Source organism: Elaeis guineensis, chromosome 7 (genome assembly GCF_000442705.2).
Source record: "Elaeis guineensis isolate ETL-2024a chromosome 7, EG11, whole genome shotgun sequence".
In the NCBI taxonomy this organism is placed as follows: domain Eukaryota; kingdom Viridiplantae; phylum Streptophyta; class Magnoliopsida; order Arecales; family Arecaceae; genus Elaeis; species Elaeis guineensis.
In genome coordinates, this window is record NC_025999.2 from 80195688 (window position 1) to 80208575 (window position 12888).

Sequence of the window (12888 nt, forward strand, 5' to 3'; positions counted from 1 at the left end):
TGTTTTCATTCCCTCAGCATGCCTGACCACATTAAAAGAATGGGAAATATGAGGCACTACAATCCTTCCTCTGCCATGCAAAATATTGAGCACAACCAATATCCTCATCCACACCTCATATATCCATCAACAAACAAACCACAGGAGAAAACAATAAAATAGAAAAACTTGTATATTCTTGGGGCCAATACAAAAGAACTAAGTTATAATAAATGAACCAGCTTCATTAGCCCTCCCTCTGTCTCCTCTTTTCTCTCTTCATTTAATCATTGATGGCTTCACCCCAGGACAAACAATCTTTGGGACCAGAACAAAGTAAAGCTAAAACCCCCTATATTTCCCCACTTTCCTCCCACTAGTCTCCTTCCTTATCTTCCTCTCTCACCATCCGACCTTTTCTTCCCCTCTCCCATCTCTCTCTGTCTCTCTAATGGCAGGAAAGCTGAGCTGATGCCCATAAGGATTTCCAAAGGCAGAGGGGACACAGCTCTATTTGACCTCCAAAGCCTGGCATCTGTGAGACCACACTCCCTCCTCCCTTCAAATAATTCTATTATTATTATATCCACATAAAGGTCAACATTTCCCTTCTTTCTTCCCCCTTCCCCTCTGTCCTCCACCTCCTTCCTTCTCTTCAAGAGTCTTCTTTCCTCCCCTTTCCTCTTTATCCTCCCTTCCCATCCCCTTTCCTTTCTCCTCACTTCCCCTGCTTTTTGCTTCCCCTTTTTTTCATCTCTCCTTCACCTCCCATCTCCCTTTCCTCTCATTTCTTCCCAAAAAGTTCCCACCTTTCCCTTCTTTTCTTGCTTCTTGCCGTGAATTAGCCTCCGGGATTTCAATATCTCGGCGCATTGGCATTTTTCGTTCCATTTAGGCACTCAGGATTGAGAAAGCTGAGATTTTTCCAGCAATTCGAGGAGTTCGTGCCTCGCCGGAGATGAACTGCGGGCCGCCGCCGGGTCAGCTTCCGCCGTGCATCCTCAACCTCAACTGGGAGCAGTCCATGGACCCGACCAGCCACTTCGAGTCGGCGCTCAGCTCCATCGTCTCCTCACCATCGTCCAATTCTGCTCCACCGGAGGGCCTCGCCGTCAACAACTTTGTCGGACGGCTGGGGAGCGTCTACAATTCTGGCGAGATCTCCCCCCAGTCCCACTACATGACGACCCCTCTGAATTCCCCTCCAAAGCTCAATCTTTCCATCATGGGCCACATCGGCCACCCTCAGCCGGCCGTCGGAAGCCTGCCGTTCTCGGCGAATCCCATACCTATAGTCCATCTGGATCAATTCTCTGCGGACCCAGGGTTCGCTGAGAGGGCCGCAAGGCTTTCTTGCTTTGATGGCCGGAATTACAGCGCGTTTGCGGGCCAGTTTGGTCTCCCAGAGGCTGGAAAGCTCTCGAGGTCGTCGAGCAGCCAGTCTCTCAAGGCAACTGGACTCAAACGGGGTTTCCAGAGAGGGGCAAGGCGATCCAGACGCAGGAGAGGATGCAGTTGGAAGCAAAAAATGCAGAATTTGGTAATGCTCGAGAGGAATCATCAGTCTCGGATCCGGTCTCGGCAAGTGGTGAGGTAAACTTGAAAGGTTCCGGTGAAAACAACCCAAGGAAGAGGAAAGCTGCACCAAAGGGCAAAGGAAAGGAGACAGCTTCGCAGAATTCTGCCATGGATCCTCCGAAGGTATGACAATTCTCTTTAAGAAAATGCTATGAAGTTTATGTTCTTGGTGAAATTATACCATTGTTGCACAAAATATGCCTGAAAATTTTCAATTTTCAGGCAGCAGCGGAGGAGGATTCAAATGCGAAGAGAAGTAGGTCTGCAGAAGATGATGGAACTGAAAAGGAATCAATTAAACCAAAGGTTGAACAGAATGGCAGTGGTAGTGCCAGTGGTGATGGTGGCCAAAAACAGGGGAAGGAGAACAATGCGAAGCCCCCGGAGCCACCTAAAGACTACATTCATGTCAGGGCAAGAAGAGGCCAAGCAACAGATAGTCATAGCCTCGCAGAAAGAGTATGGATTAATTGTTATTTTGATGTTCGATGGTTGTTTCTTGGCTCATATTATCCTATTTCTTTCATAACTCCCTCTTGAATGATTTCTCTCTATCTGCCAGGTTAGAAGAGAGAAGATCAGCCAGCGCATGAAGTTACTACAAGATCTTGTACCGGGTTGCAACAAGGTATGCTGAAACTATCAACTTGGAAATTGATGCTTGCTTGTGTAGCTTAAGAGCTAGTTATGCTTCAAGAATTCAGCTTCAAATTGGAATTTCTTGTTGTAGGTTACTGGCAAAGCAGTTATGCTTGATGAGATTATAAATTATGTACAGTCATTGCAGCGCCAAGTAGAGGTATAGAAATTATGAAAAGAATTACCATTTTGTATGGCAATTCCCCCCTAGAGACTGAACTTGTCGCATCTGAAATCCCACTGTTCATCTTTCTTGTTGCAGTTTCTTTCTATGAAGCTGGCAACCGTGAATCCCCGATTGGACTTCAACAATGTGGCAAATCTCTTTCCCAAAGATGTGAGATAAACATTTTCTGTAATTCTCTTTCTTGCCTACACCTATGTCAATCTTAGTTCGACGCACCTTAATTTGGTTTCCTTCATGAATTCAGATGCATCAGACTTGTGGACCTGTGTCAAATTCAGTTTATCCACTAGAGACCTCGGGTGCTGCATTACCATATGCAAACCAACCTCAGCAGGGCGCTCCATTCCATTGTGTGGTGACCAATGCCTTGGAAACAGAGAGTATGAACCCATTAGACTCCACTCTATATCAAAATCTAGGCAGTCGCCAACCTTTTGTTAATGGATTTGGAGATGCTTCATCTCAGGTAAACAACTGCCACTATTCTTAACACATTATCTTTATGAACCTTTAGTACCATTTTGTGATGCAAATAGAAAGAGATTATTACTAAAAGAAACAAATTCTAAATTTTCAGCTGGGGACATTCTGGGAGGATGATCTCCAAAGTGTTGTTCCAGTAGACTTGGGACAGAATCAGGAGATTGCCATCTCTTCTCAGTGCTTTCATGGTATGTAACGATGGATGTCTACAGTGCTGCTGGTTATGTCATGAAGTCCACCAAAACAGAGAGAATATTTACTCTGATATATTTGATGCAGGTTCATTGCCCACAGCTCACATGAAAATTGAGCTCTGATCCGTTGAAATCATTCAGAGTACAAGTTTGTATATAACAGCACATGAAGCTTCGAGCTAACAATCTTTAGGTCCAAGCAAAATTTTCATTATTTTCTATTTTTCTTTGGGGTAAATGATTCTTTTGGGAATTCTTGTGATTATCAGTGTAAGGTCTCAGTGGACTAGAGAAATCATGTGGTGCAGATATTTCAAACACCACATTTAATGTGTGCTATTGTGAGTGAAGGAGAGAGATTTGACATCATGATGCTGCTGTATTATCATGACAATTCTAGTATTAATCCATTAAGATGTTTTCTTCCAGTTGTCGCAATTCTCGCCTATGTTTCTGGGTGATGCCTGAGAATCTGGTAAAGTCTAAGAGATCATTGTCAAAACACTGTTTCCTGTGTCTCTAGCTTAACCTGACAAAGATAGGACTAGTTGTTTGTGAACAGCTTTTGAAGGGGCCCATTAAGGCTCTCTTTAAATACGCAGAAGATTTGAGAAAGGAATTTTCTATTCTAATCCACAAAAGCTGAACTCGGCTAAAATATATAGAATCTGAAGCTCACTTCTTTCAAGTTTGTATTCTTCCCTAACCAGCAGTGGAAAAGTATGGAAGAATAACTACTTGCTAGTTGTTACACTAGGCTGTATCCTCTTATGAACCAAATTCAGTTGCATCCTGCTATGAAGAAAGGTATTCCCTAGAGAAATTAACAAAAGGAGGGGGTCACTTGACCAAGTTGGGAAATGTGAGGCTGGCCAGGCTCACATAGCCAACAGTCCTTTGTTTTGGAATCTCATCAGCTGAGAGCTTTACAAAGTTATGCATAGAAGAATAAATTGTCCTGGAATCCCATATGGGGGTGCCTTCCAGCACAAGAGCATCTTTTTTGTGACAAGCGGCTGTAAGAAACCTAATTCAGCCCTGACAGAAATACTTGAATGTTCCCCTGTAGATAGAACCACAAGGAAAGGTTTGGTTGTCTAAAGTGTCCTAAGAAAAAGGGCAAGGAAGGTTACATTTCATTATCCTATGCTGCCCCCTAGCTTAGACAAGCACTATCTTGCGCTTTTGTAACGAAGATTCATGGCTTGGTTTCTTTTCTTTTCCACAAGAGTGAAAAGAGGGAGGATAATGTAGTAGTCGTGTAGTTATGTGTAGAACCAAAGCAGTACACAGAAATACATGGGCATGAGAGGTGCAGAAGGATAAGGTATTGTAACAAAACATAAAAATCTCTATATCAAAACCTGCAATCATGCTGGGACCACAGCTTTGCAAGGCAGACCTCAAGTTCTCAAAAGTTATAAGGATGTCCCCGTGGTGGTCCTAAGAAAGATAACGGCGACAGAGAGACTTATTGCTTGTGGGGTTGAAATGATCATGGCATGGACCGATCCACCAGGCTGTCATAGTTTCAATCAGCTCAAACACATCCTTTTCAACCTTTCTTTACTTCATCAAGGATTGCTTTAATTTGGGTAAGTCATCCTTGTCAGGTATAATAATTAGCTTCACCAACTGTTACGCCGGTATTTCTGTAATGCTTCCAACTGTAATGGAGACTCTGTCATCTGATTGAGATCATTGACTGCTCATATCGCCATCAAACCTCTCCCTTTCTTATAGAATAAGATCTTCTCCAATTGAATTTTTGGATGCATTAGCGTCACCGTCAGAGGGTCCTTTCTCTACTACTAGGACAAATCCAAGCATTATGATTGGATAAGAGATGTGATTTTCTACTAATTCCGTAGTTAGGTTACGTATCGCTATGAGAACTGTTTGTCCCTCCTGGCCAATGTGAATCAAAGCTTATAACTATGTCATCACATTCTGTTTAATGATCAAATTCTGGTCCACTGGAGCATTCATATCAGACAGGGCATTAACTTATGTCCATTCCTTGTTCACAGTTGGTAAGATAAAGCCTTCCTAGGTTCAGCATTTTTTTTTTTGGGAGGCTGCAAAATTAATTACAGGGGGGGGCTGTCTATATTGGCATCTCCATATGGATACAAGATACAGGACATTGCTCTGATCTACTTGAAGGTTTGCCTCCTATCTACTTTTCATCTGGAGCGGCAAGAAAGATCATGCTAACATCCCCTATAGGCCATTTCTGTTCAAAAGTGGACCCCTTCCATCAATTCACATACATTCCTTATCATTCCTCTGTAGTCTGAATTCATGGATAAGCTAGCCCCGTACCCTATTTGTGGATGATATCCTTTTCAGACAGCTGCAGTATGGGACCAAACACTTCACGTCATTCTCAGATGATCCACTTGGTTATGATCAAATCAAGGACCTCAAGTGTTGGATAATCGAAAATAACTAAGGACACATTCAGAAGTTAAAAGAGCACCGAAAGAAATGACCCAAAAGGAGAAAATTTTGAGTATATAGTTGCATGTCATTTTTTCGGCTTTTTGGTATACATGGTAAAAGATTTCGATGTAATCAGGATAAAAGGAGGGAAGTTGCCAAAGACTCTCAGAGCTTAACATGGTATCTAGGAGAAAGGGCCAGAACAACAAGAAACAAAAACCCAGCGACAAAAAACAAGGAAACATAGATGATGTCATTCAGTAGAATGGAGCCTATGTGGGCCAAAGTGCAGAATTTCAATGATACAACTTCATTGATGAAGCCTCCCAAATTCCCCAGCCCACAGAAATAACCAGGAGGCATATGGATTGATGCAAGGCATGTAGTAAAGAAATTTACTATTCTTTTATCCCTTAGCTTCAAATGTAGTCACTATACATTTTAAAAGCAATCATATTACAAATATGGAAAATCTAGTAATTTAAGTCACTAGAAATGCCTAATGAACCTCAGTTTATTAGAAGTTTGAGAGATACATTCCAATACAAAGATTCACTTACATTTTAAGCTCTCAGTTGTAATAGTGTAGCTTTTCTCACAACCAAGAGGAATCTTGATAAGCTATGTTTTCGATGAACCAACAAAACTGAGAACAGAAAATTCATGACTATATCGCAATATAAGAATGAAGCAATTACATGGGATGAATTTGATGGGAGGAAATGTTGATGAAAATTACCAAGTGTTCTCACACAAATGTGAGACTCGTTGCTGGTGTATACTGATCATGACAGATACTACCATTTCTTAGGATGAATTTGATGGGAGGAAATGTTGATGAAAATTACCAAGTGTTCTCACACAAATGTGAGACTCGTTGCTGGTGTATACTGATCCATGACAGATACTACCATTTCTTAGGGTGTACAACAAATTTCCAGCGATACATGCATATTGTTAAGGCTTGCTTGACCATTTTAGATGTTGCATCGATCATGGCCTGAATGCCATGAGTAGGGCTCATCTCCTCTTGAAAAGTCATTATCTCTAACTTGGAGAAAAGGTTTGAATTCCTCCTTCCACCTTTGATCACTGAGACTCTCCCCACCATCATATTTTGCCACATCAGCACTGGCAAATGCAGGTCTCAAAGCTTCTTTTGGCAAGCGTGATTCACAAAGGAAGTGGTTCTGTGCACATACCTCCCTTTCATGATTTTTTTTCAAGTTATCAATCTCCCCCTTGGCATTCTTGGTCTCTTCCTCTGCCACCAAAGCTCGTTTCTGCGAAAAATTAAAAAGAGCAGATTTATGGGACTAGTTTGCAATTTAATCAGCCAGTGGCCTTTCTGATAAGAGATTGCAACACTCTTAATCATTCTGTGCAAACCAACCATTTATATCAAGCTGTCGGAAGATATTTAATCACAGTGATCATCTTAACTGAATGTTGCATTTTTCTTTTTCTATAATAAAGTACTGAGGAGGAAAAGTTCTGTAAATATGATTGGAGTTGGATCTGAGAACTGGAGTACAGAGACTTGTTTCAGACGAGCAAGCGAAGTTTCTTGAAGCCAAGAAAACTTAGCAACTAGCATAGTCTCCAAATATTAGTCCAAGCTTTCCAAAGATCATATGTGCATCATTGTTCTTTCTCCAGATGAGGGAGCAATAGTAAAATAACTTTATTTGGTTTTGTAATTTAAAAAGGTCATTGCTGCTTAAGAATGCAAGTAAGATATTTTTATAACAACTCTTGATGCATTGTTAAATGCAATTAATTTTATTAATACACTAAATAATTTGATGCAATCACTATTTGCTTCAAGGTATCAAGCTGCTATGGTTTTTACCATGATTTTCTGCAGTGAAATGTAGAACTTTGGTTACCCTAGACATGTGATATTCAAAACCAAAGGACATATTCTTCAATGAGCAAATATTGAAATACAACACAAAAATCAGTAAATATCAAGGATTCCAGATGGAAAGTTTTCAGGATAAAACTTTTAACATAGCTTATACCACATCGATATCATATTTTGATATGATCACATGTAAATATTAAACACTATTTAAAAGACTCGTCAGGGGAAATTCAGTAAAATTTATGAAGTAGATTAGTGTTGGGATGAAAGTTTTCTATTGTCCTACCTCAGTGAAAAGCTGATTAATTTTAAGAAAACATTAAACAGAAATCCCATGGGTGGCATTTGTACAAATGCTTAAAATAAGTACAAGACACATGCATGCTCACAAAATAGGCAAGCAGGTGCACAAATGAATATGTGTACATGCAGGCACATTAACAAACAAATATACATAAGTGTGAAGCAAATGCACATGTGATCCACAAGGACAGTGAATCGGAATATAAAAGTCAAGTATAACCGCATATGAATATACCTGAGCAATAGCTGCTGCTTCTTCTGCTTCCTTCAGCCGAACAAGAAGTTCTCCAGCAGCCTGTACAGCTTCAGCAGTATCCCTTAGTTGAGCTTGTAGCCCTTTATTTTCATCCCTCCAGTATTGCCTCTCTTTTTCTCTCTCCACTTTTAAAGCTGAAATTTCAGCAGCAAGGGAATTGATAAATTTAGATTCAGCACCTTTCACTCCTGCTTTTGCTGCGGCTCTCTTTACATCTGCAATCCCATCACTGATCTTTCGGTGCCTCCCAAGCAAGGCCATGTGCTTCTCTTGAAGATCTGCATACTGTTCTAGAATTCGAGCATGCCCCTGCATTGCTGTCTGCAGTGCCTCCTTAAGCTCCGCCGTGCACTTCCTCTCAGAGTCAAGTTCATGTTTCACCTTTTCAGCAAGCGACCGACTTGCTTCAAGGTCAAGTCTAAGCTCTTCCGAAATAGAAATCCATTTACTTTCTGTTTCAGTCCATTGGCGCCTCTCCTGTTCGAGTTTTTCATCAGCATTTTCTTTAGTTAAGTCTGTCTTTGTACTATGGAAAGCGAAATGGGCTCACTTGCATCGATCAACTTTGGCAGAGGACTTCGATTCTGATTTGATGAGGAAGAGGAGTCCATATAATATTGCAACTGGTTCCTCAAGTCTTGAATTTCTTCCATTAATACATCCCTCTCACCCAGATCATAGAAGTTCCTATAGCCGTCTAGCTCACCCACAACTCTTTCTAGCTCGATATTCACTCGCAAAACTTCAGGATGGTTCTCATATTTCTGTTTGAGAAGCTGTAACATTCAAATTTCAGGTAACATCAACAATTAGTAAAAAGTTTTAGAACAAATGAAGATAATAAAATACAACAGAAACTAAAACAGGCCAGCAACGGAGGCAGACCTTGTGCTCATTCATAAGTGAGATGAGCTCCTCCTCCATAAAGTCTTCCACAGGTAAAATACCATCCATAAGGCCTTCTAGGCGAGAAATTTTATCTTCGCGCGTCTGTTCAATTACAGCATTGCATTCACGCTCATGTTTGTATTGTTCGACCTGTCAATTATGATGGTGCACAAAGTTCAGTATCTCATTCACAGTCCAGAAGGTAGGAACAAAAAAAAACTCACCAATCGATTTAACTGGACAATTTCAGCAGCTTGCTTTGCACAGAGATCTTCAAGTGCCATTTCCCTCCTGATGGCACCAGTCAAGACCTTCTCCACAACCTATAGAATCGGAAAACATAAGAGCTGAAGGTTAGACTACCCATATAACTAAAAATAAAGATTAGAAAATGTAAAAATTAAATCATAAATATTCCATCTTGTGATTTAAGACCTACTTTTGGAACCTGTTTAATGCATTTGTAAGCTGTCTTTGATCCATCAGTAGGTATTAAGTGCAAATTCATGCCCTCATTGACATCATCATGTTCAAGAGGAGCTTTGTTCTTGCAGTAACTACATACAAATGTAAGTGAATCTTCTGATACATCTGATTCTTGAGGGAGTGTTTGCGTGCCAATATTCACCTTGATAATTGGAAGTAATCGCTTGAAATCAACAGGTTGTGTTGAAAACTTAAACAATGACTGTCTTAGAGATGAACCACCACGGTAGCTATCAATAATTTGAAGACCACGACAGAGACTGACTGCCAGGTGTTTGGTCGATTCTGGGGAACTATGAGTTGGCCAAATGAGACAAGCATTTGGATGGTAGTTGTTGTTCAAACCATCTGCAAATGATAAGTCCAGTCCAGAATCAGACTTCCTATATAATGATAAGCTTTTCTGAGATGCTGACACTGATGATGATGTTCTGAGACTTTTTCTCCTGTAGATCTCGGTCCTGGCTGAGATGCTCGATGCAGGTGGCTGAAGAACTGGGGATGTCTGGCGAGGCACAACCTAAGTTAGATGACACTATAGCATCTGGAGAGCTGGAAGAATTATGAGACAAGTCTGCAAGAGAGACAATTGTGGAATCATCACCAGCTGCTATATCTTGGCATGCAGAGCTCATTTCTTTTAGTGGCTCACCTTCTCTAGGAATACTATTATCTGGCAAGACCAAGACCATTTCACAAGCCTTGTCTACTAAAGAACCATCATCCAATGCTTTGTCATCCCAAAGTTCACTCATTTTATCAACATTATCTGTACAGCAATGCTCTTTCATGTAAGACTTGGAAAAGACTGGTCCGTTTGTTATTTTCTCTAAATCACAGACTGCCACTTCTTCTGTCATTGTTTTATCTAGTTCACAGCCTTCCATTTTGATATCAGTCAAATTACTTCCATAGTCTGGCATGGGTAAATGCTTTAAGGGAATTTGTGCTTGATCCATCTCATTATCATAGTGAGATTTCACTCTCTTCAAATGCTCTAACTGATTAGATGACCTCTGCAAATCACTTCTGTTTTCTTTGCAGGAAGCCGGAAGTGCATTTGCCTGAATGCAAACTTTCTCAACGTCATCCTCATCAATCTCCATCTCCTCATCACTGTCACCTTCAACAATTGGTAACGCTGTAGGAGACTTGAGGCTCAACCTTAAAAGGTTTATGCTTCTGCGAGCATTCCACGCATTTGAATAACCACCATTGCTTTCTGCACAGGTACCATTAGACTTCATGCGAAGAAGTTCATCCTATTCACAACATATTAAAATGCAGCGCTTTAGAATGTTTGACCATGTATCGGACTGAATGAACAATAAGAATTCCTGATATTACTAAAGATATGGAGAGATCACCTTCAGTTGACGAATTTGCTCCCGTAAAGCATTAACATCATCTTGAGTTGTTTCATTTATAACTGCCTTGTTTTTTATGGCTTTTGCTCCCTGTGCAAATCTCAAGGTGCTGAATGTTTCACTTTTACAGCTGCATTTATCCATTATTTCACATCAAAAGGAAACTGAGGGAGAGAGGGGAGTGTCGGGTGGAGCGGGAGATTATGAGATATTTAAGTAGATCAAAATAGTCTGAATTTTACCTGTGTGATGGGGATATAGCACATATCATCGCCAACTTTGCATTACCACCAAGAGATTCTTGAAGTAGAAATGTCAGTTTGGAGTCTCGATATGGAATGTGCCTGTGTTTTCCTGACTGAGAAACTTCTGCAAGAATGTTAATCAAATTCCTGCAATTCCCAAATAAAAAACTATCAGCATTAACCAATCAAGTAGTAGTTAATATCAGAAAAAAAATATATGACATAGAATGAAGTTAGTATAACAAGTTCTTTTCAACATATGAACACCATGTGGTTTTAATGGCACAAAAAATAAATAAATAAATAAATAAATTGCATTTGAGAATCAACTTAGAACTTTTATGTTATAAAATTGGAAGTCACTTCACAATCCAATAAAAGAAACCAAGGTGCAATGGAAATGATCCAGTGAATGACATAGCCTTCCTCTGACACAAAGGACAAAAGAAAAAACATATAATTTCAATAGAAGTTTAAACAATATCACTTTCATAAGTTTGTGTCTCAAGTGTATATACATAAATATGCAGGTTCATATGTGGGTGTACTTGTGTATGGATGCATGCATGTCTGTTGGTACTTTGCTTAACATACATGCATGTCAATTTGATGACAGACCACCTCAAATTATAAAGTCATACCCAAGTTGTGAAAGGGAACGATTAATATTCCCTGCTTCCTTCAAGCGATCCCCTGCTGCACCTGTCAGCTTTTGTCTTTCTGATCCTGCTAAATCGACAAGGTTGATCCTACTTGTCCTCAAGCTGCTTGATCCATCAGCCATGCTCTGTAAGATCAAAATGAGTCCATCAAGGCTGTGATATGCATGCAGATGCCAAATATAATAGGATGTAGCATTTTAGCTGAGAATATCTAACAGCATTTGGAATTGTTAAAAAAACGCCATTAATAATATCCAGATGGAGCACAATCCAGAGTTTCAAAAATAATTAAGGTAGGATGTAGCATGTAAAATTAATTATGCATTAATTTCTTGGCTATAGGGGATATGCAACAGAATGATATCTGATAATGTGGAATGCCTATTGTGAATTATGCAATCATGATGTATTATGATAATAGAACACTTCCATTTCTATATGTTGGTTCTGAACCTTTGATCAAGAGGAATTCACAGAGAAATATGCTCTCACTTTATATATTGCCGATCTCCACCAAACTTGCCTGATTCACTTGCAGCACTTTGGGATCCAATGCTTCATTATCAGCCTTGAGCCTCCTGTGTCCGAAATCTAAGAATATATCTAAACCAGGATTGCACAGCCCTCTATGCAGCCAATGCCTCCATTGAGTCTCCACCCTGCATCCATCACCACCCCTCAGAAAACTTACACCTATGGCAAACTCAGAGACACCATCATCACATATGCAACACCCTTCTGCCGCATATATCTTTGACCATCTATTATACTCTCATTGCTTCTCCACGTTCTTGTGTCCAGCAACACCCCCTCAAAAACTTGCATGGTTGAGCCTATAGCAGAGACTTCTGACCATGCTCATGGAACCACCCAAGCTCACTCTCAAATATGCAACATGCTTCCACCACATGCATCTTTGACCACTATACTCATTTGATCCTATTGCCCCACCCAACAAGTTTCTCACGAACCATATTTATGTTCTCAATTTCTCACAAAGCCCACTGTCCAAGTTTCTCATACTTCAAAATCAGCCTTGATATAATGAACCCAACCATCAATGAAGGAAATTAAGTCATGAATAATAATGATCCATCTCCATCATCTCTGCACAAGTGAATCCCTTTTTGATTGCCCTAGGCCTTTGATTTTATCTGGAACTTCATATCTCCAAATGCTACATGCTGCATCCATACTTAGATGCCATACATCACTTTGTAGCAAGATTCGCCACCTTGGTACTGGACCCGAGACCGGTAACATCCTATTATAGCATCAGTCTGCGGTACAGTATCGTAAGGTAGTGTCG

General features: G+C 40.4%; 3 protein-coding genes across 3 annotated transcripts in view; 1 reads left to right on the forward strand and 2 right to left on the reverse strand.

Moving 5' to 3' along the window:
* The first annotated feature begins 300 nt into the window (after positions 1 to 300).
* LOC105048892 (transcription factor bHLH77) lies at positions 301 to 3486 on the forward strand. Its single transcript, XM_073261217.1, is given in 9 exon segments — positions 301 to 1436; positions 1439 to 1680; positions 1780 to 2016; positions 2120 to 2185; positions 2288 to 2356; positions 2459 to 2533; positions 2628 to 2849; positions 2961 to 3054; positions 3146 to 3486. Coding segments are annotated over 9 exon segments (1542 nt in total). The 5' UTR covers positions 301 to 937; the 3' UTR covers positions 3184 to 3486.
* Positions 3487 to 6017: 2531 nt separating this feature from the next.
* LOC105048891 (kinesin-like protein KIN-12B) overlaps positions 6018 to 12888 on the reverse strand; it is a 15167-nt gene continuing 8296 nt past the window's right edge. The window contains 9 exon segments of the mRNA XM_010928373.4: positions 6018 to 6788; positions 7911 to 8461; positions 8464 to 8707; positions 8817 to 8969; positions 9044 to 9142; positions 9259 to 9822; positions 9824 to 10567; positions 10673 to 10802; positions 10915 to 11064. Of these exon segments, the coding sequence (XP_010926675.2) occupies positions 6483 to 6788; positions 7911 to 8461; positions 8464 to 8707; positions 8817 to 8969; positions 9044 to 9142; positions 9259 to 9822; positions 9824 to 10567; positions 10673 to 10802; positions 10915 to 11064 (2941 nt within the window). The 3' untranslated portion in view covers positions 6018 to 6482.
* LOC140859134 (kinesin-like protein KIN-12A) overlaps positions 12790 to 12888 on the reverse strand; it is a 1053-nt gene continuing 954 nt past the window's right edge. Inside the window, exon 3 of the mRNA XM_073260679.1 lies at positions 12790 to 12843. Within this exon, the coding sequence (XP_073116780.1) occupies positions 12790 to 12843 (54 nt within the window). The remainder of the gene's footprint in view (positions 12844 to 12888) is intronic.